Source organism: Trachemys scripta, chromosome 1 (assembly GCF_013100865.1).
Source record: "Trachemys scripta elegans isolate TJP31775 chromosome 1, CAS_Tse_1.0, whole genome shotgun sequence".
NCBI classification, from domain to species: Eukaryota; Metazoa; Chordata; order Testudines; family Emydidae; genus Trachemys; species Trachemys scripta.
In genome coordinates this window covers 119120532-119147113 of record NC_048298.1, presented here as the reverse complement: position 1 = coordinate 119147113, position 26582 = coordinate 119120532, and the positions used below count along the sequence as shown (strand labels likewise).

The 26582-nt window shown below is 42.1% G+C and overlaps 1 protein-coding gene across 1 annotated transcript in view; it reads right to left on the bottom strand.

The window, feature by feature from the left end:
• ARNTL2 (aryl hydrocarbon receptor nuclear translocator like 2) overlaps positions 1–26582 on the bottom strand; it is a gene marked incomplete in the record, with an annotated part of 64301 nt that overhangs the window by 1649 nt on the left and 36070 nt on the right. Inside the window, 7 exon segments of the mRNA XM_034783071.1 lie at positions 638–746; positions 2508–2595; positions 8607–8715; positions 12789–12847; positions 21085–21235; positions 21825–21931; positions 25166–25403. Coding sequence (XP_034638962.1) covers positions 638–746; positions 2508–2595; positions 8607–8715; positions 12789–12847; positions 21085–21235; positions 21825–21931; positions 25166–25403 — 861 coding nt within the window.

Genomic DNA, 26582 nt, shown 5'->3' with positions numbered 1-26582 from the left:
CACACAAAAGAAGAGCTTATCAATCTTTATCTTCTTGGTTAAAAAAAATGGCCTTATTTTTAAATAATCAAAATTTTAAAAGACATTGTTGCTTTTAGATTGTGAAAAATGAAAACAATGTTTTCCATATTTTTATTTTAAAACATTCCAGAATTTTGTATTTACCAAAATCTCAGTTCTTGATAGAAAACAAGATTTCAATATAAAAAGAAAAATGGGTCAGTTTCCGACCATATGAAATTGAAACAACTTCAAAATTCCAACCAGTATTGCAAAATGTTTATGTTTCAATCAGCTCTACATACACAAGCATCCATACTTTTTACATAGAGGGTCTGCACATCATGGCAGATTATATTCAGTTCCCTTAATCCTGCACAGCTCCTGGTTTTGGAAGGAAGAACTGCAAAGCAGTCTATTTGTGAGTCTTGGAGAGCAAGAGAATGTACAGTGAACTTCTGCTCCAGGCTCTCACTGCTATCATGGGGTATAATTAAAATAGGAACCATGATAATCTCTCAAAACTGGCAGAATCTTTGAACACACCTACTATACTACCTTGTTGTGATAAAGCTGCAACCATTAACAGAGTTTTCTTTAAAGAATTAGCCATGAATTGCAGTAAAAGAGCTCTTACTGAGAAGAGGTTCATTGCTTGGGAATGAAACAGTGCCCTGATTTTGCCCCAAGGTCTCCAAGTCCTCCATTTCTGAAGGACATAACTGAATCAACTCTTTATTTGGCACCTGAAAGCACAAAAAAATGAAAATAATAAAGTTAAGTTATAAATTGATTAAAACCACCATACAAATTAATGAATTTCTCTGAGTCTAAAAAACGATCAAGGCTCACATTTTTCCACTTCATGTGCTATAATCTCTACAAGCTGACTGTAACAATAAAAATGTATTTTCATGAAAAATACATCCTAGCTTTAAAAAAAGACCCACCACATTTTAGTTTCCATACGTAAACTAAATTATTTGGAATGTGAAAATTTGTTTTAAAAAAATGCTGGTATTTCTGTTATATTTTAAATCTTGTGTTCAGCACGCTAAGATTTAAAATGGTTTTAAATGGTTTTTAGTGCTTACATGGAGTCTAGGAGTGCCAGGTTGACAGCAGTGGAAACTGAAGTCTTTTCACTTTCAAGATAACAGAGCAAGATCTACCACGTTGGTTTGGCAATAAACCACTTTTCCTTTAGGGGACTGTCCCTAGGGGCAAGAGGCAGTGATAGCTCTGCCACTGTGGCTGTGGAAGCAGTTTCCCATATAGAAAAATGAAAAGAGTCCCAGTAAAATAAGTTTGTCTTCATCCCTAGTCCATGCACCATTCATATCTGTAATTTAAACAGAGTAGCTCTCTGAGCTTTTTGTTATCTTGGATTCTATGGTGCACATTACAGTACTGGAAGGGAAAATAACAAGACTTCACTGAAGTAAGCAGGAACAACACTAAGTGACACATTCAAAGAGAACCTTTAAATCAACACAATATATAGTTGAAGTGCTGAGAGTGCTTCTATGACAGTAGGCTGCACTAATTAGAGGGTAGTTCAATATCTATGAGCCAATCAGTTCTTAGAAGGACAGATCTACAGAAATCCATGGGTGGAATGGACATCAGGTATAAAAGAGGGAGAAAGGAAAAAAAAAAATCAATCAGTGTAGCACAATGCTGTTGAAAGAAACTCAGAATCAGAGAAGAAAAGCTATGTTTAAGTGGAAAGACAGCAACTGGATTCACAACAATGTTGTTGGAGGGAAAGAAATAAGTGATTGGGAGTATGGTGTACATTGATAACAGTAAAGGCAGTATTGTACAATCTTGCAAGAAGATTCTTTATGCATACCCGCCCCAGGCTGTGACATCAGTCAACATCACTCTTGGGTTAGAAAGAATGGTAGAGAGTCATAGAATATGCGGCTTCTCTACACCTCTTTTAAAAAAAGATTTAAAATTCAGAGGATACACCTCAATGGATTACAATTGTTTAACAGTAGGGGAAGGGGGAAGGTATAGATGAATGGTCATAGTAACCAGACATTTATCTTCATATTGCTGAATTGAATTCAGCCTAGATGAATATTTTTGTAACTAGCTGATGGATCCGGGGTGGTGGTTTCAATTCATTTCCAAGTTTCGAAAAAAGTCCACATCACAAAAAAAAAAAAAAAAAAAAAAAACTCTCCCCATATATAGCATTTTTTTGTAACCTCAGCAAAGATTCCCCGAGACCTGAACAATCTTCTCAGCCATGAGGGATGGTTCCTCAAGGCTTGAACTGAGGCTCACTGGTGGTGTAGCAAAGAGAAGTTTGTACTCTTGCTGCCTGTGTCATACCGCTTCTGTGAACAGAAGACTTCACTACACAGGATTGTCAGAAACTTTGCACTGGCATGAATTCACACACAAAAATCAGTTTTAAGGTAGATCAAATGTAGGTCTGAATTATTTGATAGTGACCTTTCACTGAAAATTCTTGGAGTCAATGATATACTTACATTGCTGCATTTTGGAGTTAAAGTTGGAGAAGATTTCCTCATAAGATCAGATGGACTTAACTCACCAATAGATGGAGAACAATGTAACCTAAAAAAATATATATATGCATATTGTACAATAAATTTACTGTTGAGTATGAACTTCAATCCCTTCCATTTTAAAATGAGAATCTTATTTAGTCAGAGCATAGCAGTACCCACCAAAAAACCACAGGTGATAAGCTTTGAGACTTCAGACAACACTGCTTTGTCAAAAGCGAAGCTTAAATTCTGTCACATAGCTCACACACTTCCTGCTCCAAATTTTGGAAAAGATAGATATCACGACACGGGATGATAATTAGTAGAACACATTTTTGCTTTTTCCTCAATCATCAAAATTAACAGACTTCAGGAAAAACGGTCATGAACACTTCAGTACAAAATTACTCACTCTGGAGCACATAGCTTCCAAATATCAGAATACAGCTGTTTGGAAATAATGGTATAGAATGGGGGGTGGTATAGAATGGTTGCTCTGGTCCCGCAGCTGTCTGCTGCTTCTTGCGACTCAGCCATCCAACCAGCTCATTTTTTATTTCTACCCATTTCAGACTAATAAAAAGTCCAACAAATAGTCCCAATCCTTATATCTGGTCTTTGACCCTCAACTCTGGATCCCACCATTGCTACATGCCTGCACTCAGGATTTTCAGTTGTCTTTACCCACTTCTTAGGGGCCTCACATCACCCTTCCCAGTGACTGTTCAGGGAATCCAGGCCCTCCTACTACACTGGGTTCCAATCCAAGGACCCTGTAATCAGAAGCTGAAGTCTGCTCAGTCAGATGTTTTCTGCTACCTCCCTGGACTTCGCTTTTTCCAAGTCCCTTTCTGGGCTCTTGTAATGAGCAATGCCTCCCAGGACTTCTTCCTGGGTGTTTGGTTCCTTCCCTTGGCAGTGTTGCAGATCCACCACAACCCTCATGTCAGGGCTCCCGCAAACAGGCTCCCTGCAGTATTCTACTCCCAAGGTCCTTCCATCTAGGAGTTCTACCCCTGCCAAAATCCTCCAGGGTCACCCTCCTGCTTTTGGGTTTGGCCTCTCCCTGGTTGAGCCAGTTCTTCCCCTTTACTTCAGGGCCCTGCATGAGCCTTCTACTCAACGGGATATCCCAGCTCTAGTCAGTTCCATCACAACTTTGTCTGTGTCAACTCTTGCTCTTCTGTTCTTTACTACCAAGAAGGGGACTGCAGGGTTCCTTTCCCTTTCTCCCTGCAGCCCCCTTCTTCTGGGAACCTCCTACTTGTATAGCACCACCCAGCTCTTTCCCAGCTGGGCTTCATCTTGAATTAGGCTTTGCTCACCACCCAGGTACAAGCAGGTTAGTTAATTGGCCTCTCAAGCCCACATTAATTCTTTCAAACTCAGGATGGGGTATTCATCACACTACCCCTCAAGACTGTACCCTACCTGCTACAGGATCTTTTTGCCTTGGGGAGGAGCCTTCTTTAAGTGTGCCTATTATCCACCTGTGCATACCCCCTTCTCATCTTCCAGGAGCACTACCTGAAACTCCAACCTAAACTTCTCTTTAGCTCCTCTCTCTCTTCAGGGCTCCCACAAGGACTTCTCTACTATTGCTAGTTTTTCTCTTAGATTTACTGCCGCCAATACCACATCCTCAGTCCCAACCCCCTTAGGTGCTTCTGCCACCAAGGCCTCTGGCTTTTTCACCCAGCCCTCATGTCGCTTTGGGGGGGTGAGGGGGGGGAGTGTTAATAGCGGTCCACAGATCCCATATTTTTTAGGGGCAGTGATCTGCATCTCCACAAACATATTATTCAGACTCTGTATTTACCCCAACCAGCCACCAGCAAAGCACACCACCCTGGCTGGTCCTCAGCACTCCTGGCGCAAATAATTTTTCTTTACCCTATGCCTGTGACAACTGAGTGCTTCTTTTCTCAGGCTCTCCAGCAGGTTTGTTGCTCCTTCTCCAGTAAGGACAGTCACTCTGTAGATCCAAACTTCACCTCCCACTGCCACTGTTGGTTCTCCAGGAACTGAAACAGTGCCCAAGTCTGCTTTGGGTGCTTAGTCTTTTCCTGAAACAAACCCAGGAAATCTGGCAACCATATACTGTGCCAGAGTGGGAGAGTAGCCCTTTCAAGAAGGCCTCAGTATATACTAACTCCATCCCTCTTTTTTCTTTCCCTTTTCCTCTGCACCAATGACCCTCCTCTCTCTCTCCTTATTTGAGGGGTGACTGTTCTGCCTGCATTCTTCACCTATGTAGAAGAGCAAACTTACAACTAGAGCATCCCTTCACAGCTGGGCGTGGTGTAGGAGCTCATTCTTCTTTAACTTCCTCTGCCAATGGTCACTCTAGGTCCACAGTGGTCCACCTCTTTTAGCAACAACATGCGTCCTACATACATAGTAGAATGAGGAGGAAGGGTATTGTTATTTAAAGGCTGGAATACCAATTCTTCTTCTTGATGGTTAGTAGATCTCAAGAGATCTAACTGTAGATCTAGTGTCATTCAGATTTTTTAAGACTGCATCTGGTCTTGTACTGAACACACCATCTCCTTAAAAGGCAAGGTCTTCCATATGCGTTCTTATTTCTGGTGAAGGTCAGATGATCTCCGCCACAAATGTTGCTTTAATGTGACTGCTGACATCACTGCCCTGGCTGCTGAGTCTCAGGAGTTAAACATGGCTCAGGACTTTCACCAGCTTTTACTAATCTTCAGGAAGAGATGTGACAAAAATAGCCTTCTCCCACAGATAGTACGGGTAGCTGGACATAACTTGATGATTAGAAACCCCAACATCCACTGATGCTGAAGAGAAGACTTTTTTCTGCTGAAGGCATCAAGCTTTTTCCATTTTTTTGTTGGATGGGGTGAAAGATGCCTGTCCTTTTGTTCTAGGAAACAGCAGCAACCACCAGTGAACTGGGAGCCAGATGTTTGTGGAAAAGTGAAAATCTTTCATATAGTACTTAAAAAAGTAGAACAGTTCATCAGACATTACTTGACCAGTTGCAGGATTTGACCATATAATCTTGGCCAGCTGCAATAATGGTTCCAAAATGAGGAGTGTCATTTCACTGCTGGAAGGAGCTTTCAAAATAACACACAGGATGAGAAGTCTCTTCCACTGTGAATATTTTCAACATTGTAGCCATTCTTTCTATTAGTTCATGAAACTGAATATCATCTTCTGATGAAGAAGCCGAGGAGACTCCACATAAGAACATAAGAATGGCCATGCTGGTTCAGACCAATGGTCCATCTAGCCCAGTATCATCTTCTCACAGTGAATAGTACCCGACACTTCAGAGGGAATGAACAGAACTGGGCAATTTACTATAGAGTGATCCATCCACTGTCATTCATTCATAGCTTTTGGCATTCAGAGATTTAGGAACACCCAGAGCAAGTGGTTGCATCCCTGACTATCTTGACTAATAGCCACTGATGGACCTATCCTCCATGAACTTATCTAATTCTTTTTTGAACTCAGTTGTATTTTTATATATCATCAGGAGACATTGGTTAACTGGTTCCATGCCAGTGTTCTGGAATTCGGTGAGACCTTCTGGTTCATCTTCTGATAAGATATCAGGGACTAACATTGGACAAGGGTCCCTCTGAAGTGGAGGTGTAGATTCATCCAGATGAGTTCGATCCAACGTGCAAAGTTTATCCTGTTCCCACTGAGGAGAGGAGATCTTTGTAAAGATGGGACTGGTCAGCATCCCTTTAATAGCTAGGCAAAAGCCAGTAAGGTCATCTAACCCAAGATGGCATATTTCATTCTTGCCAGTATTCAGCATCAGATTCTCCATCCTATACTCCTAGGGGAATTATGCACCACTGTGAGTGAGCAGAATTCATGTCCGCCACAGATTTCTTTGCTTCCCCGCAGAAAAATGACTTGCTGACAGGGAAGCTGCAAGAGCAGTTACGCACCGCTCCATAGCTGCGCAGATACATCGTTTCAAGCACCCAGAAGAGAGGTTAATCATCGCAGGGCTGCGGACACCCCAGCCAGTGGCTCCTACCCTGAGCCGGAATCAGCTGCTAGTCCTGGCTGGGCTGGAGGCAGGGGAGGACGGGATTTCCTCTTCCCCTGCAAAGAGTGACTGAGGGTCAGACCCACCCCCAGAGACCTCCCCCAGCTGCAGGAGAAAAAAAAAGGTGGCAAGTTAACAGGTCTGTACTGGCCTGAGTAGTCTGACTGTGGATCCCAATGCAGATTAGAGAGAATTCAAACTGGAGACAGTATTAGTCTTGGTAAGTATAGTACAGAAAATGGTGAGGCAAGCTTCCCTAGGGACCCTGGAGGGGTCCTGAGGAATGTAGCCAAACTTCAGGGGAAACCTGTAACTGAGAGGAGGGTTTTTTTACTTTTCTTTCCCAGTGGGGAAGATGGAGGAGGGATAAACAAAACAAAAAACACTAAAATGTTGCGTGGTTTTTTTTTTTTTTTTTTAAAGATTCCCTTACCTTTCTCCCCTGAACTGGGGTGGCCTTTGGCTCAAAGTATGGTTCTCACTGCAGAGTACAGTTCTGGAATTGACTTATGAACTTGGGCCATCACTGCAGTAGTGGAAGCAGACAACATTGAGGAGTCTGAAGTTGTGCCTGGAGCCTTTTCTGGCTTTTTTTTTTTTTTTTTGGAACAGATATGCTTGTTATATTTGGGTACGACCCTTCTTTCCGAATTTATTGTCACCAGGTTCCTTTATTTTTGGTTTGGGCTCCGAAAGTCTTGGAATTGAGGCCATGGGATCTGAGGGGGTCCTGATGTACAGACTGGCCAGCTAACAGAAGCCAATGGCTGCAGCATTTCTTTTGCTCAGAACAGAAGGTGCTGGATCCCAACGATTGCATTCCTGAGGCCTGGTTCTGCCATCAAAGGTCAACACAGGCAGGAGCCCAACTTGTTGAATGGTCAGATCTGATGGCTGCAGATCCTTTGGTACTGTGATGCTAGATTTTACCCCAGGAACGGAGGTCAGTAGTTTGGACAGGACTGTATACTCTTTTGAATCCTTGAAGGAGCTGGGGCTGAAGCAGGTCTATCTGTATTCATGGATTCTAAAAACCTGGAATCAGAAGACTTAGCCATTAAGGCTTCCTGGAGAAGTAATTCCAGAATATTTGGAGCAACTTTTCACATACCTTATGAGTTATCAGGGTGAAGGTGTGCCATATGGCACAGCAAGATTGAGAATACCTTCTCCCAGCTAAGACCCTGCATGGGTGTCTGAAGCTGGGAACACAGCAGGAGAAGAGGCACAACTCTTAAATCCTAGGTCTTTTCTCTTTTGGATCTGTGGATTTATGCTGAGGCACAGGAATTGACTTAAATGAATTAAAAAAAACCTCTTTATTTAGAAGAAATTAAATTTAAATGGTTAATTCTACACCAACAGAGCTAGCCAAGGCACTGAGTTTTGAGTCGATGATTCCCAGTTGGAATGACTTGGTGAGGTTCATGGTCTGGCTGCAACTGTGCTTGGAAGAAACTGAGGTGGCTGGAATGCCAGATCGCCATTTAGAACCTCACCCTCACAATATTCAGGAACAGTGAGTAGAGGGATGGTCTGTAAGGGCTTTCCAACAGCACTGCTACAAGAAGGTTCCACGTCAGAGCTGCACTGATGGCACATCTCTTAAGTATGAACAGACAGGGGCCATTTGAAGATAACATTAGAACAGACACCCTGGGGACTAGAAATAATCTAGTCCCCAGGTATCTGTTCTAATCTAATTAAAGTGAAGATGTAACAAATCCAGAATAATACAATTTTTAGAAATCTGGGTGAATAAGCAAACTTTTTAAAATAAAGAATGACTAGCATACTACTAAGATGGTTAACAGGTCAGTGTTCTGCACTGTCATGCAGAAATCTCAGGTTAAGTTGCTATACCTGGTCTCTAAGGCAGTGTACCAATGCTGAACCAAAAAACACCAACTCATATGACATGATAAAATAAAAGCAGTACACTAGTGCATTCCCATTTAATTACTTATGCTTCCCGCATCACATTCTACTCTTCTTTGCTTAAAAGATTAGAATACAATTTCAATTTTCCTTACCTTTCTAAGTTTAATACTTCATTTGCAATCTCAGTTCCTATGCTTCCAGCACCAAGTATTGTTCCAGTGGACATCCCAGGAACACTGGGAAAAGACTGCTTTGAAGTATCTACAATTACAAAAAGAAAACTAAGTTGAAGTTCATTAAATAGTTCAAATATTTTCACTATACAGCAGGAAACAATTAACCCATCTCTTCTCAACCTTTATTAACCTTATTTACATAAAACAGATTCCTTACTTGTATTACTAACAACTTAGAGAGAATTTTATAAATCTAATTTGATTTTCATTGTTCACTTATCTTCGCATTTTACTAAGCTTGACCAATGAAACTATACATTTCATTTACAATCAGTGTGGACCACTTTAAATCATTATTTAAATTGGCAAACATTTTGCATTTGTATTTTTTAGTTATTTTCCTAAAGAAAGGTTAATTCTCATTAATTAGTAACCATTAAAACACATTGATGTGCAATAAAATATAGCATTTACGCTAACTTTTGTGCTTTTTATTTTTATTTTTTTTTGGCTAACCAGGAAGATATAGTGTATCTACACAAGTTTATTTAAGCTATTAATAAATATAAATTATTAATTATACAGCTTAATTTACATTTATTCAGATTCTTAATTCTTTCATTTATGTTAGAAAATAGTGAACAATGCAATTATTACATGCTGATTTTTTACTTGTAATTTGTGTCAAGTTCTATGTGATGAAAATTAAAATTAAATGAAATTAATTTTTTTATTAGCTAAATGTGCTGGATATCCAAGAAAGAAGTTTTACAAAGTTTATCAGAACATGTTTTGCATTTAAAACTGATTTATTAAACAAAGGAAGCATTAGCTGTAGTTAGTGAACTGAACACACTGTTTCTAGTCACCATGTCCTTCAAGATTGCCATTGAACTGAACTGGTTAAATAAACTGAAATGAAGAAAATATTTTCTCTGCACTTGCACAAGACTCATAAAAATGGCCATACTGGGTCAGTCCAATGGTATATCTAGCCCAGTATCCTCTCTGACAGCAACTAATGCCAGATGCTTCAGAGGGAATGAACAGAACAGGGCAATTATTGAGTGATCCAGTCCCAGCTTCTGGCAGTCAGAGGCTACAGACACCCAGAACATGGGGTTGCATCACTGACCATCTTGGCTAACAGCCACCGATGGACCTATCCTCCATGAACTTATCTAATTCCCTTTTGAATCCAGTTGTACTTTTGGCATTCACAAAACTCCTTGGCAATGAGTTCCACAGGTTGACTGTGCACTGGTGAAGAAATACTTCTGTTTGTTTGTTTTAAATCTGCTGCCTATCAATTTCATTGGGTGATCCCTGGTTCTTGTGTTATGTGAAGGAGTAAATACCACTTGCTTATTCACTTTCTCCACACCACTCATGATTTTACAGATCTTTATCATATCTTCCCTTATTCATCTCTTTTCCAAGCTGAAAAGTCCCAGTCTTTTTAATACCTCCGCATATGGAAGCTGTTCCACACCTTTAATAATTTTTGTTGTCCTTCTCTATACCTTTTCCAATTCTAATATATCTTTTTTGAGATGGGGAGACCAGAACTGCACTCAGTATCCAAGCTGTGAGCATACCATGGATTTATATAGTGACATTATGATATTTACTGTCTTATTATCTATTCTTTCCTAATGGTTCCCAACATTGTGTTAGCTTTTTTGACTGCTACTGCACATTGAGCAGATATTTTCAAAGAACTATCCACAATGACTCTAAGAGCTCTTTGTTGAGTTGTAACAGCTAATTAGTCTGTCCCACTGATTTATCATCCTTCCACCAAGTTTGCATGATGCCTGTTATATCAATATCTTCATTTAATACCAGTCAGGCAAGTTCACCCATACTAGTATTTAGATTTCTAGCATTTGTATACAAGCACTTATAAAATTTGTCAAGTTTTAGCTGTCTGCCATTATGTGATGTAACTGAATGGAATTCTTTCATTTGACTATTTCTCTTCAGCTCCTACCTGTACTTTAGCAACTTCTATCCTCTCCTCTTTACTAGGATATAGAAAATCCCTGTTAAAGATCCTCCCCAATGGATGTTTCTGTCAGAACCGTGTGCTCCTCTGCACCTGTCGGCTTTCTTGCAGCCCTTAAGTTGTAGAGGAGTTTTTAAATTTTTTAATTTTACAGGTTAGCAATCTGGTTCCATTTTGGTTTATGTGGAGCCTATACAGTAAGGATGTCAAATCTTTGCCAAAAGATTCCCCAGTTCCTAGAAAACCAAACCCCTCCTTCCTATACCATCATCTCATCCACGCATTAAGACCCTGCAGCTCTGCCTAACTGGCCCTGTGCATGGAACTGCAAGCATGCTACCATGAATGTCCTGGACTTTTAGGCAAGAGACCTAGCAGCCTAAATTTGACCTTCAAGATCTCTCTCGTACCTTTCCCTGCTACCTATGTGTACCATGCCCACCGGCTCCTCCCCAGCACTGCATATAAGCTTGTCTAAATGTCTTGAGAGCCCCACAACCTTTGCACACGGTAGGCAGTTCACCATGCCATTCTCCCAGCTATCTAATGATCAAATCCCTCATTACTATTATCTGTCTCTTCCTAATAACTAGGATTCCATGTGAGAGGATACCATGACACCATCTGGAAGGAGGGTCCCAACTATGGGATTGTTTCCCTCCACTCCACTTTGATGTTCTCCTTCCCTAAGACTTTCATCCTCCTCAACAGCACAGAGGCTGTCAGACTGGGGGTGGGACTGATATGTCCAGAAAGTCTCATCTATGTACCTCTTTCTCTGTCTTCCTTAGCTCCTCCAGTTCAACCACTCTGGTCTTCAGAGCCCGTACCTGGTCTCTGAGGGCCACAACCCCCTGCACTAAATGCGTAAATACGCCACCCGCCCACAAGGCGGGTAATCATACATGCTGTATTCAGTACAACAAACAGGATAGCCCCCTACTCTGCTGCTGGACTTCTACCTGAATTCTTTTTACTCCTGCAGCTTTTTTTGTTTTTGTTTCCTACTTCTGTCAAAAGCTGACTTAGCATTTCAGCAAACTCTGGTTCCAGGTGCATTGCCAGGGACTTCCACCAGTCCAGTAGTTTTACTTTCTTTAAAACTTCAGCAGCAAATATGTACTGCTTAATTGTTTTAAATTTACATTATCTTCATAAATTATAGTAAATTTAGGCCTTAACATAAGTTGTCTGAATTTAAATTTAAATAGTTTTTTTTAAAAAGACTACATTTAAATAAAAATCTGATTTTAAACAAAAAACTGATTTTAATGTGTTTTTTAAAGCACTAACAATCAATTTCATGTTTTTCTACACATGCACTGTGCTGCAGTTTACCAAACCAAGCAAAGGAATGTTTAAAAATTGTGGTTTCTTTTAAAGTCACCTTTTATTAACTTTGCAGGTTCTGTAACCCTAACCCTCCTTTTCCTTTAAAAAACACAAACATTTAAATATAAATACTCATACTGTCTGTGCTTTGTTTCCTATCAAGAGTGCAAATAGCATAAGAATTTTTTTTCATTTTAGTAAAAAAACCCACCACCAACAACAAAAAATCAATTATCTGTGTACAAAGCCCAGCTAAAAGAGGATGAGTGAAAAAGAAAAGGTCTGTGGCTTGATGATATAGCAAGTAAGGAAGCAGGCAGACAGCTGATTCTATTTACAGCATATAAACACCGAGATAAATTTATCAGTACCACCCTACATTCCATAATTGGGTATACATAAACATCCCAACATTATAATACCAATTAATATTAAACAAATATTACCATGATTAAACACAGAATGAACCATTCAGCTTTTATTTTAAACTTGGCTCTGTGGAAGCAGTGTATCATTCTGCCTAGCTGAAAATCCAGGTTTAGGAGAAGGTGAATAAGGGAGATCAGACATATAATCATGATACTTTGGATCACAAGGGGATGCAGTGTGCTACATGAGCTAGAGATGCTATGTTTAACTACAGAGCATCACGTGAGTTGGCTTTGAGAAAGCTTATTTTCCTCACACACCCCACTTGGATCAGATGGTCACAGGACCCAGGTTATTCCAACACCATATACTAATCACTTATGGAATGATCTTATAAGAAATGTACATACTACAATGATAACATTTTGTGAACTAAAAACTGTACTTGCCTTCTGAGGACTGGGAACTACAGGGTAGTAATGCTTCTTCTCCTGACTCATTGTGACCCCTCAGAATTTAATAGCATAAGGAAAAAAAACAGTGAAATTTAAAACACAATACATAGTACAGGTGAATCTCATCTTATGCTGGGGTTACGTTCCGCTGTCAGCGCTTAAAGCGAAAATCACGTATAATCAAAATTACATTGAGTGTAATGGCAGGCGGAATCGCCCGCACTACAGGTACAGTATTTAAATTGTTATTTTTCTCTTTTTTGTTTTGTTTTTGCAGACTGCGCAAAGCTGAATTCACGCATGTTAAATGCATATAAGATGAGACTTGCCTGTATGTTTGGTATTAGATTTAAAGCAGTACATGAAACAGAGTAAAATATGTCACAATTCTGAGCACATGACAAAGTTATATATGTTTGATCCTTTTGCACCAGAAAAACTGAATTCCTACTGCTAAATAGCAATGCCCTGTGTGGTATTGCTTTGTGCCAGGACAATCCCACTTTCTGTGGCATCAGTTGAAAGATTTAGCTCCACTTATTCACCAGCTTTGTTTAGGTTATATTTTACAACTAGTGAAGGAAGCTGGAGCAACAGAAAACACAAGGAATTAGACCATACTCCTCTATCATGAGGCAGTGAGGAATGCACTTAATCTAAAACCTGCCCAGGCACATGACACACCAGGATGGGCAATCCTAACGTGCAAGGGGACCTATATTTGATCTGCACATTGGTGAACCAGAGTTGCTTAGGCCCACGTCTCAGGAAAGTCACATAAATGCCTCCAAGCACCTCAGGATGGATCTGTGCTCCCTTCTTCCCAGCTTAAAGAGTAGTAAATTCCATGCAAACTTCTGTCAGGACGGGCAGAGAACCAAGGTTCTTTTCTTGTGTCTCTATGGAAAAGCTACCTCTATATTCTCCAGGGTATGTTTTGTGGTTGTGTATGTATCTCTCGCTCATTCTCAGCCCCAGTTACCAAGGGAATCAGGATAGTCCACCGAAATGGGCCCCATCTGAACTCCCTGGCTGAAAAAAGTGTTTTGGGGCACATATCCACTCTGTTAGACTGATAACCACGGAGGAACTTCACCCAACCTGCTGTTGAGACATCAGAGAATTACTACCTCTCCTGATGTATATGGCTGGTCAGGCACTGGGGACTGGCAACAGGTGGGTTGGACAGTCATCTTTCTTGGAAGAGGGTTATGTTCCCTTTGACATTCAGTAGGTGTCTGTGGCTGGAGAATCCAGTAAAGTCATGAAGCTGTTATGGTGTCCATACCACTGACAGATGAAGTGAAATTACTGGTCGTCCATTTATGTATCTTACCACCTATGGAACTTTGCCAAATTGTTACAGAGGGAGCAACTGTGTATCATTCCCTACAGTACCATGAGACCTTAAGATAAGAACACAAACTAATTCACAGAAACTGAGCAAACTCTTTGGGGTGAGAAAAGGAGTTTCAGCTAGCTGGATTTACCACTGCATAATTTTACATAGGTCACAGAGTAGATAGTGTCAACTAGGTTGAGGCCCCATGGTGTAGTATGGTAATAGCTACTGACTGGTGCCTCTTATCTAAGCCAATCTGCATGTGCTGATCAAGAGCATAAGAATGAAACAGACACAGGGATGGATTTTAAAGTGGGAGGCAGCAACTTAATAAAGTTTTAACTTTAATACCAGGCATTTACTCGGGTCTAACATGGTGCCTCTTGCTAAATAAATATTCAGATTTGAACCCGTCTTGCACTGCCTCAGGTGGTTAACTGGCGCCGTGCGACCAAACACCCCTCTGTTTCTTCTCTACTGCTGAGAATAAGTATTAAACTCCGAAGTAGAGGGGAGGAGGAAACAGAGGGTGAGTAGTGGAGCACCCACAGGGAAACATCTCGAGGAATCTACGTTACTGCACACAATGAGTAACTTTCTCTTCTTCTTCGAGTGCTGTCCCTGTGGGTGCACCACTTTAGGTGAGTTCAGAGCAGTGCCCTCCTATGGAAGAAGGGGGCTTCGGAGTTGAAGGAGTAAGAGAAGACAGTACAGTGAGCCCAAAGAAGGCATCAGGTGTTGCAATGCGTAATGCTGCATGAAGGTATGGATTGAGGCCCAGGTTGCAGCCTTACAGGTGTCCGTAATGGGCACGTTGTTAAGGAAAGCAACAGAGGTCGAGAGGGCTTTGGTGGAATGTGTGCGAATCCCTGCGGGGGTTGCCAGTCACATTGATGGTAGTATAGTTTTATGCAATTGGAGATCCACTTGGAGAGCCTCTGTTTGGCACTCCCTTTGGAGCATTCAGTGATGGGGACGAATAGTCTGGGTGATTTACGAAATGGTCTTATTCTGTCTATATAAAAGGCCAATGCCCTCCACGCGTTGAGAGTACCAAGTGTGGTGTTTTTTATCCTCGTGAGGTTTAGGGTAGAATGTCAGTAAGTAAATGGGTTGATTAAGGTGGAAGGTTGAGATGACCTTAGATAAAAACTTGGGGTGCAGTCTCAGGATACTTTATCTTTAAAAAAGACAGTATATGGTGGTCTGCCATGAGAGCACTCAACTCTCCTACACGTCTGGCAGATGTAATGGCCACTAGAAACGCCACCTTCATGGAAAGGTGTAGGAGTGAGCATGTAGCCATAGGTTCAACTGGGAAACCGGTGAGGACGCAAAGGACTAGGTTGAGGCCCCATGGTGTAGTGGGATCGCGTAGCTCTGGATAGACATTGGTGAGGCCTTTGTGGAAATGTTTGGTGAGAGGGTGAGCAAAGACAGAGCATTGATCCACCTTGTGGTGAAAAGCTGTAATAGTGGAGAGGTGAACTCGTATTGAAACTAATGGAGAGACCTTACTTTTTAAGTTCTAAGAGGTAATCGAATATTGAGGGTAAGGAGGCTGAAAAGGATGCCATCTTGTTTTGCTGGCACCAAACATCAAATCTCCGCCACTTGAGTATGTATGTGTGGCAGGTAGTTGCTCTGCGACTATTCAATAATATGTTTTGTGCATCTTTCGAGCAGGTCATCTCAGATCCTTTGAGTCATGGAGGAGCCACGCTCTGAGATGGAGTTGTTGCGGATCCAGATGCAGTGTGCAACCCTAGCTCTGGGACAGCAGATTAGGCAGAAGCGGGAGCGTGATTAATGGCCCCACCACCATCCTGAGAAGGTAAGGATACAAGGTTTGTTGGGACCATGCAGGGGCTATTAGAATTACTTTCGCTCTCTCCTACCTGATCTTGTGGATCACACAGTTCAGGAGGGGGATGGGAGGGAAGGCATATAGGAAGAGAGCGTTCCACTTGATGAGCAAGGCGTCGCCTTAGGAATGTATGCCAAGACCTGGCCTGGAGCAAAAAGGGGGTATCTGGTATTTTATGTGGTTGCAAAGAGATCTATCTGTGGGACCCCCACACTGTTGAAATATGCTTTGGAGTATGCGGTTGTCTAGCTCCCACTTGTGGTCCTGAGGAAAGTGCCTGCTTACAATATCTGCTGTGGTGTTCTGGCATTCAGGTAGGTCTGAGGCTGAGATGTGGATACGGTACCTGGTGCACCATTGCCAGAGTCTCATGGATTCCATGCATAGGGAGTGTGATTGTGCTCCCCCTTGTCTGTTTATGTAAAATAGAACAAGCTATGTTGTCCATAAGGATCTGAATGGCCTTGCCTTTGATGATTGGTAAGAAGTGAGAGCAGGTGTTGCAGACGGCTCGTAGTTCTAACAGATTTATATGGAGAAGGGATTCTGCAGGGGACCAGCGACCCTGGACAGAATGCAGATACAGGCGTGTCCCCTATCTGAGGAGCAAAGCGTCTGTGGTGATGGTTAATGTTGGCATCTTCTGAAGGAAGGGCACTCCCGTGCAGACGTTGTCTGGGTTTGTCCACCAGAGTAGAAAGTCTTATTTTGTCCAACATTTGTTTAAGCTGTGTTTGTGCAGGACATAATATATACGGAGCCACCCTTGGAGGCAACGCATGTGTAATCTCATGTGACCGATGACGAAAGTTGTGGGAGCCATGTGACCGAGAAGTTGTAGGCAAGTCCTGATAGATACCTGGGGACTGATTCATGTTGTGGCTATGAGATTGGTTAGAGCAAGGAAATGTTGTCGTGGTAGGGAGGCTATGGCCTCAGGAGAGCTGATATGGGCCCCAATGAACTCCAACTTTTGCACTGGCATTAGAGTGGACTTTAGGCCACCAAATAAAAGCACAAATCTCATGGAAAGGGTCTCCATCTGTTCGGTGGCTTCTAAAGCCACTTTCCATGTTGGTGCTTTCAGCAGGCAGTCGTCCAAGTAAGGGAATATCATGATCCCGTTTCTGCAGAGGTAGGCCGCCACCACTGCTAGTACTTAAAAAAAAAAAAAAAAAAAAACCAAGGGACAGTGTATAGACCGAAAGGAAGAACCTTGTATTGGAAAAGTTCCTGGCCAATAGTAAATTGGAGAAACCTCCAATGGGAAGGATGGATAGTTATATGAAAATATGCATCCTGGAGGTCAAGAGCCAAGAACCAATCCCCTCTCTCTAGTGGGACCATCTTGAATCATTGTGTCCTGATGAACTTGTTGAGTTGGCCTAGGTTGAGTATTGGTCTCCATCCACCCAACTTCTTCTTCATGAGAAAATAGTGGGAATAAAAGCCCCTCCCTCTGAGTTTTGTTGGAACCGGTTCTACTGCTCCTATATGTATGAGGTGGGTCATACAGCAGAGGCTTGTGAGATGGGTCCCTGAAGACGGATGGAGAAGGAGAGTGGGTAGGAGGTTTGAAAAGAAAGGGGATGGAGTAATCAGTTCATATGATTTTTAGCACCCATTGACTGGATGTGATGGTTTTCCAGATTGGATAAAACAGAAGCAGGCAGTCTCCAAATGGTCGGGAGAGAGTAGATGTCTGCAGCAGACAGACAGACATGGGGTTCTTGGGCCCTCAGCCAAGGCTTCACATTTTGTTGGCTGGATGTTGCTGGCTGCGACACAGCTACAGGAGCAGGCTGGGTCCCCTCGATGGCCTCTGTTTGCAGCCCCGTGACTCATACTGCTGATGTTGTGAATACGGAGAATGGCGGAAACGTTGAGGAGCATAACAACTCCGGCCTTTTCTTGGGTCTAGGCGTATAGATCCCCAGAGATCGCAGTGTCGCTCATGAATCTTTGAGCATGTGAAGAGTCTCGTCAGTCTTTTCGGCGAAGAGTTTGAGCCCTTCGAATGGTAAGTCTTCGATCGTGGATTGTACTTCCCTAAGAAAGCTGGAGAGATGGAGCCATGAGGCCCTTTGCATCACCTCTGCAGTTGCCACTGATCTTGCAGCTGTGTCTGCAGAGTCCAGTGTGGCTTGGAGGGCTGTTCTGGAGATGAGTTGTCCCTCTGATACAAGTGGTGTGAATTGTTCTCTCTTATCTTCCGGAATAAAATCAATAAATTCAGAAAACTTTGTGTAGTTATTGTAATCATATTTTGCCAGAGAGGCCTTGTAATTAGCTATGTGGAGGTGTAGTATAGCCGAAGAGTAAGTCTTGCGGCCGAAATAGTCAAAGCTTTTCTAGACCTTATCATGAGGTGTGGTCTTGGGCTGTTGTCTGCCACGTTCATGGACTGCGTTGATCACCAGTGAATTGGGTGTCGGTTGGGAGAAGAGGAACTCTGTGCCCTTTGCTGGCACATATTATTTTTTGTCAGACCTCTTGCAGGTTGGAGGAGCAGTTGCAGGGGTCTGCCAAATGGTCTTGACAGGTTCCATTATCGTGCTGTTCATTGGCAAAGCTATTTTGGACGAAGAGGAGGTGTTCAAGATGTCCACCAGTTTGTGTTGTGTCACCTGGACCTCTTCCAGAGAGATGTCCAGAGAGCTAGCCACTCTTTTAAATAGGTCCTGGAATTGTTCAAAATCATCCCCTATATTAGGGGAGAGGCAGGACGGTGTCGCCTGGGGAGGATGATGATGACAGGTGGGTAGGTGGTGCCCCTTCCTGGTATGGGGGTTCTTCCTCCTCTTCCTCTCCTTCTCCAGCCAGTTCCGAAAGTCCAGGCACCGAAGGTGCAGGCGATTGCTATGTGCTGAGTCTAGAAGTGGTGGGTAATCCCTGTTGTGTGAGGTAAATTGCCCATGGGTTCCAGTATACCCATTGGGATTTGAGAGGCATAGGTGGACCCCAGAGTTGGCCATACCACTGTAGATGTTTGGGATCAGCGTAGTATGCCCCCTGAAAGGATCCAGATTTGGGTGGCTCATGGTGGGCAGGAGATTGCGGGAGAATCTATTCGTCCCTCCTCACTGTCCTCATCCTCACTCGAAAAAGGAGGAGCAGAGCATGATGGAGAGGCAATGAGACTTGGTGCCGAATGTGCTGGGATCATGTCAGTGCCAAGGATGGGACAGTCTGGCGTAGATCAGATGATGAGATCTTTGTGCCGTATGAGCTGTTGTGGTGTCTGCATGATCTGCACTGGGGGCTGTGCTTGCGGCAGTGCCAGGAGCCGCGGCACATATGTTGGCACTGTAGGCTGTGCCAGTATGTACACAGAGTGTATATTGGGGTTCAAGGACTGAGCCACAGTCTGTACCGGTGCCACGCTGCTGTGTGTTGATTGTGGCTTTGGCCGAGTCAGTGCCGAGGCATGGGGTTTTGATTTCTCCTTAGCACCTGTGTCCGCATTGGCTCTTTTAGAGTCCTTAGCTCTTACGGTACTGGCGGTGCTGGATGGTCTCACTATCTCGGCTCCGGGCACTGAAGGTGCGGTCGGTGCCAATGCAGTTTGCCTGATCACAGAATGGTACTTTGTGGCCGATTTGGGGATGCAGTTACCCGCTTTTTAGACCCTTTTTTTAGTGGGTTCATCAGAAGTCTGTATGGAGGAGGGACCCTTATCAGAAGCCATGGTTGGTGAGGCTTATCCAGGGGAAGTCCAGGCTTCAGGCTCAGAAGATCTGAGAGACTTCTCCATTTGAAGGAGTTTGAGTTGCAAGTCTCTAGCCTTTCTTGAAAGCTGGAGTAATAGAAATGGGATGATATTTAATAGTGCAAAGTGCCAGGTCATGCACTTGGAGACTAACAACAAGAATTTTTGCTATCAGCTGGAGACTTATTAGTTGGAAGCGACAGAGGAGGAGAAAGTCTTGGGTGTACTGGTTGATCACAGGAAGACTATGAGCTGCCCATGTGATGCAGCTGTGAAAAAAGGCATCCTAGAATCATATTAGCATCAGGCAAGATATTTCCAATAACGACTGAGAAGTGTTATTACCACTATATAAGGCACTAGTGAGACCTCATTGGGAATATTGTGTGCAGTTCCGGTCTCCCATGTTTAAGATGAATTCAAACTGGAACAGGTGCAGAGAAGGGCTACTAGCATGATCAGAGGAATGGAAAACCTACCTTATGAGAGGAGACTCAAAGAGCTTGGCTTGGCTAACCAAAAGAAGTTGAGGGAAGATATGTTTGCTCTCTATAAATACATCAGAGGGATAAATACCACGGAGGGAGATGAACAGTTTAAAAGTTAAGCGCCAGTGCGGACACAAGAATAAATGGATATAAATTGGCCATCAACATGTTTAGGGTTGAAGTTAGACAAAGGTTTCTAACCCTCTGGGTAGTGAAGTTCTGGAACAGCTTTCTGGAGCAGTGGGGGCAAAAAGTCTAACTGATTTAAAGGCTGAGCTTGATAAGTCTACCTACAATGGCATGTGCCCCATTTGTGACTGCTAGCAGCAAATATCGCCAGCAGCTGGAGATGGGACATGAAATGAGGAGGGTTCCAAGTTACTACAGAGAATTCTTTCCCAGGTTTCTGGCTGGTGGGTCTTGCTGACATGCTCAGGGCTAATTGATCACTATACTTGGGGTTGGGAAGGAATTTTCCCCAAGATCAGAGTGGCAGAGACCCTGGGGGTTTTCACCTTCCTCTGCAGCATGGGGCACGGGTCACTTGCAGATTTAAACTAGAGTAAAGGGTGGATTCCCTGTAACTTGAAGTCTTTAAATCATGATTTGAGGACTTCAGTATTTCAGCCAGAGGTTCTGGGTTTATTACAGCAGTAGGTGGCTGAGGTTCTGTGGCCTGTGATGTGCAGGAGATCAAAAAACTAGATGATCATGAGGGTCTCTTCTGGCCTTATATCTATGATTTAACTAATTGCACAGAGTCTGTATTTTCTAGCCCTGTTTTTCTCATTAATCATCATTTTTTTAAATAAACAGCTTTATATTAATGATATTCCTAATTAAGACAAAAAATAAGATGCAGATTCACTTCACCAGTTACTTACAACACTACAGTGTTGGTTGATACAATGTACTCCAGTTCTTTGGTCCATGGATTGATGAAACTAAACCATTGACTCTTCAATGTAATGAAAGTTCCATCTTTTGCTCTGAATTTGTAGGAATTTGTAAATATTTTTTCTTTACTCTGCAACACTAAATAAGAAAAAAACAAAATAAGCTCATCCTGATTTGTATACACAGGACGACATAACCGACTTTAAAAATCTGTTTTGATAACTCCGTTTTGGTAGCCACACAACCAATAAAACAATTTCAATTTAATATAGTGTCAACAATGTGCTTGGTACTTTCCAGATAAGCACAAAGACTGGATTCCAATTAAATTTCAAACTTAGCCATCTGATCAGACATGAAGCAGAGCCCATCACCTGGGCTCTTGCAAGTCAACAGTGGGAAGATTTGAGGCTTGGTGGTTCTTTAAATTCAATATTTAATTACATGACTACTATTTGCTATACAGGACCGCTGCTTCATTCAGTGCACAGGATAGACAGAGATTGAGGCAAAGGGTTAAGGGAAGAGAAAGAAAATTCTCTTGTGTTTAAGGCACTGGACAGGATCCAGGAGAGAGGGCTCTACTACAGATGTTATATGTGATACTAGGCAATACTTAATGAGGGCCTTATTTCTAACATTTCCTAACTCTTGAGTACTTGATTTTATTTTCTTTTAACATAGTGTCTGTATGTAATTTATATAGGGAGTACCAAGCATTTCATACCTGCTTTGTGTTTATCAGCTAGATGATTGTGATCATCTTGATGGAAGTACTCATAACAAGAAGTTCCTAGAAGCTCTTGCGGCAGATACCCTAAAATTGCTGTTGCACTGTTAGGCAATAAGAAGAGAGGATTCACACATAATTAAAACACTTTATTCAGCAACTTATGCCAATATCATACAAAACAGAAAAAAACATATTTAAAGGGGATGTTTATGTGTGTTTGAAAACAAAATTCTATTACAACAGGTACAGATCTAAGCAAGTATAAGAAATAAATGATGGTTAAACAGTAGATTACCTTGAATCCATTTACAATAGAAACAAGATATTAACATTGTTATGTTAGCCAGTACCGTTAGACACAAAATAGTTCAAACCCATATTTCGCAGAGAACATTTGTATTATGTAAACAATTAGGATGTACTGCACTGTTAGTTCTACAAGCTAGCTCACTATACAGAGAAGAGGTTGATTTAAATTATTTAGAAATCCCACTGTTCAATGAATCTAAAAAAAATTGATACTTTAAGTTATTGATTTGAATTCTTCTAGTGAGAATGAAGCACTGAGCTTTGTCTCCAAGTGTTACAAGTCAATATTACTTGAAATAATGGTGTTTAAATAGTTACTTTCATTCTATATTAACAGGCTTCATCCTCACAGATGAAAGGCAGAATTGTCTAGATAAAGTACAGTAAAGCAACCTTATAGTATTTCTACTTAAAGTACTGAGATACAAAATAAGAAAAACTGACAACTGAGTCAACCATAAAGTATGTGTTTTAAACAAACTAGTAACACATGGACAAACTCTCATGCTTATTAAATAATTTGTTGGCATAATTTAAATGTGCTGCATGAATATTAAGAAGCAAGATTAATGATTTTCTGGTTAAATACTAACTGCTGACACTTATGCTTAGTTTTCTCAAATTCTAATTTGAGATTTTTGATGAATTAGTTTAAAAGCATTGTGATGGACTGTGCTCCCCATACTAGCCCAGCAAGAGCTGAATTGGGCCAGGTGGGTCCAATTAGCTAATTAGGCTGCAAACAGGGGCACTTTAGAGGCAGAGGCTCACCTGTGCAGGAACAGAGAGGGTCTATAAAGCCAGGAAGCTGGCAACAGACAGGGGCTGCTAGGAAGTTGGGGGCTGCTGGGAAAGGCTGCAGGAAGGGGGGCAGCAGTCACTCCCTGGGAAGAGGGTTTGCAACTGGTACACCCAGGACAAGGAGGGAAACCAGAAGCTGTAGGAAGTAGTCCAGGGAAGGAGGAGTGAGGGCTGGGAAAGGAAAGCCCAAAGCTGCTGGGTTGAGGGTCCCTGGACTGGAACCTGAAGTAGTTGGTGGGCCCAGGTTTTCTTATGAGCCACTGATGCCGTGGCAAAGACCAGACGCAGGGCAGTTAACTGGAAGACAGCCTAAGTCACTGTAGGAGTGACAGAGATTTGAAGGACTGTACCCTGGAAGGAGGGGAAGGCTGAGTAACCTAGCCAGAGGGCTGAGTCACAAAGATGATGCTGCGGTTCCTGGGACCAGAGAGGAGCTGCAGACCAGAGAGAGAGAGAGACAGAGTGATGGTATGTGACCATGGGAAGGGGCGTCAGCCTCAAGAGGCTGTCACCCCCGGATTCCTCCCCTCCGAGTCTCATCTTACTTGGGCTCTGGCAGGCTGATTAAATCAGCCTGCCGGAGCTGATTCAATCGGACTGCAGCTCGCAGCCTGCTGGAGCCCAAGGTTAGATGGGGAGGGAAGGAATCAGGAGATGATGAGGCGGGGGGGGGGGAGACATGGGATCCCGGGGGGCAGTGAGTTGCCTGTCTGTATGTTCTAAATAATAGCTGTTGTTCCTCTAGCAAAATCCTCTCCTCTACATTTCCTTTCTATTTTTGCCTCATTTTCTCCAGTTTATAGTTCGGTGTTTAAAGCCTATATTATCTATTCATGTTAATCTGTCTCTCTGTTTCAGACGGGGTTAAATATGTAACTTACTTTACTTAGAAAAATAGCTGGAGCGATAATGGTAAGACTATATCACCCAGCATTCTAAAGAGGATCTGTCCGTTACACTTTGTGAATAGGAAAAACAAAACTTGTCTTTGAATTTTATTAACCAATGTAATTGCTTTTAACACATCAGGAAGAAAGGCAATGACTTTAAGACCTGTTTGTATAATAATGGAAATACTATGGTTTCTCACTGGCTAACTGTTAAAACATCATTTCTTTTGTTTACAGCCACTGGCAGTAGCTATATAATCCCTCACCCACAATGGTGTTCTGTAACATTTGCCATGGCTACTGTCTAAATTCTTGCCAAGCTTTCCATCATATCCACAGAACAGAGATTAAATTAATGTAACTGTTAGCTTCAATTCATACTAGTGCTTGTAAAAACTGCTTCATCAAAGCACTTAGTTTGCAATAAATATCAGAATCCAATAAAGACTATTAAATCTGATTTATTGCCTACATACGTATAATATTTGGAGACGCAGTCAGCTATTCTTCAACAGTGAGGTTTGGGGGGGGAGGGGGCTGTCAGGGGGCAGGGGTGTGGAGAGGGGTCAGGGCAGTCAGGGGACAGGGAGCAGGGTGAGTTGGGTAGAGAGTGGAGTCCTGGGGGGTTGTTGGGGGGGGGGTCCTCGGAGGGGGAGGTCAGGGGACAAGGAGCGGGTGGTGTTGATGGATTGCGGGTTCTGAGGGGGACAGTCAGGGGCAGGACGTGCAGGGGGGCTGAATGGGAGGGGGACAGCTGTTTTGGGAAGCACAGCCTTCCCTACCCGGCCCTAATACAATTTTACAACCCCGATGTGCAGGGCCGGCTTTAGGAAGTGCGGGGCCCGATTCAAACAGTTTTGACAGGACCCCGGCATGGATGACTTAAAAAAAAAAAAAAGTAAAAAAACACATGGGGCTTGTACTCACCGGGCGGCGCTCCAAGTCTTCGGCGGCACTTCGGCAGCGGGTCCTTCACTCGCTCCGGGTCTTCGGCGGCACTGAAGGACCCACCGCCGAAGTGCTGCTGAAGACCCGGAATGAATGAAGGACCTGCCGCCGAAGACCCGGTAGGGAACCGATTGTTAAGATTTTGGCAGCTCATCACTGGGTGAGTGGTGCATCCCTTGATAAGCATGATAACATTATGATGTGTGCTTTAATCTGGTCAATAAATTCTTTGACCAGATTAAAAGGTAATACAACACTTTTTTAATATGATATCTTACATATCTGAGTCCTGCTCAGCAAGTTTTGTTCTAGGTAACAGAAAACATTAGGCAACCTACATAAAGAGTCACTATCAGCTCTTTCTATAATAAAGAACAAAATGCTTACCGTAGGTCTACATAAACAAATTTTCCATCCATGGCAAAGCGTGTAACAAATTCTGTTGGTTTGACCTTTATCTCACCACTCTTTTGTGGAACAATATAAGGATGCAATCTCCCAACTGCAACAAGACAGTTAAAGTTACTGCTGTCTTCTGCATTACTCTCCTCTTCCACTCCCACCTCGGTAGGAGGCCAGCTCTTCAGATAGCCAGTACAATGGATTGTACGGTACTTTTTGTGCTCTAATTAAAAAAAGTGAAAAAGAGGAGTTAAATTCCCAAATGAAAATTAATTTTAAATTCCTTTTCCAGCTGTTATGTTTTGTGCCTACATACAGGTCTGAGCCCTACAGAGCTGTAAATAATGTCATTGAATAGCATCTTAAATGTTCTCACACATAAGAAGAAAATTAAACCAACAGTTTAGTAATACATATTGCTTTCATTTACTGCAAATATTTTATGCAGTTTCTTTTGTACTGTACTGTGAATTACATTAAGCTAAAGAGACATTCTGTAACTTGAATATTTTAATCTTAAGCAAGGAGACTGAGATATGGTTATCGAAGTGTAATTGCTAAGACTACGAAATTTTCAGCAAAATGTAAAAGCTTAATTTCTGTTTCTTGAATTTATAGGATATACTGCAATTCATTCCAGTGGCTCTCTCACCATTTAATTATGTAACATTCAGGAATCACTGCACTCACCATGAGATGGATGCAGGACTGCAGCTAGGAAGACTACAATCATACTACACAAGAGGGAACAGATGGAGATATTTTGCCCAAAGACACTGGGGCAAACTTTTATCATTCCAAAAAGTGCCATGGGATTGTTAGTGACCATGCACTGCAGACAGGAACTCTGGTTTTTAGAATCCTATACAAAGATGCTTTGCCCCAAAGTAAACTGCATGGAACTCAATTTATCTACCTTTGGAAAATGAAAGGCTGAGTCATTTCCATTGGTATTTCAACATGGGTTCCGGGGCATGTCTAGATGTTTAGTTCATTAAGTCATTGTTTTCTTAGGTACTGATATACGCAGTTTCAGAATGAAATGCTGGCCCCTTTACAGACAATAGGAGTTTTGCCACTTACTTCAATATGGCCAAGATTTTACACTAAATGTTATGAAAGAGTCAGAGTAAATTAAAATAGTTCCATGGTTAATATCAACAAAACCAGCTTTACATTTAAAATAAAAATGACAAATTTTGGAATGTCTGACAATTTTAGTAAACCTTGCAAAAAGCTTTGTTTAAATAAAGTGTCCAAATACACTGAAAATATGACAAGTGTTTACTATCACTCATGGAAACCAAAAAAAGCTATAAAAATATGGGATGTTAATCAGCCAAAAATTACACTAAAGAATTAAAGAGATCAGGTGGATAAGGTAATATATTTTAATTGGACC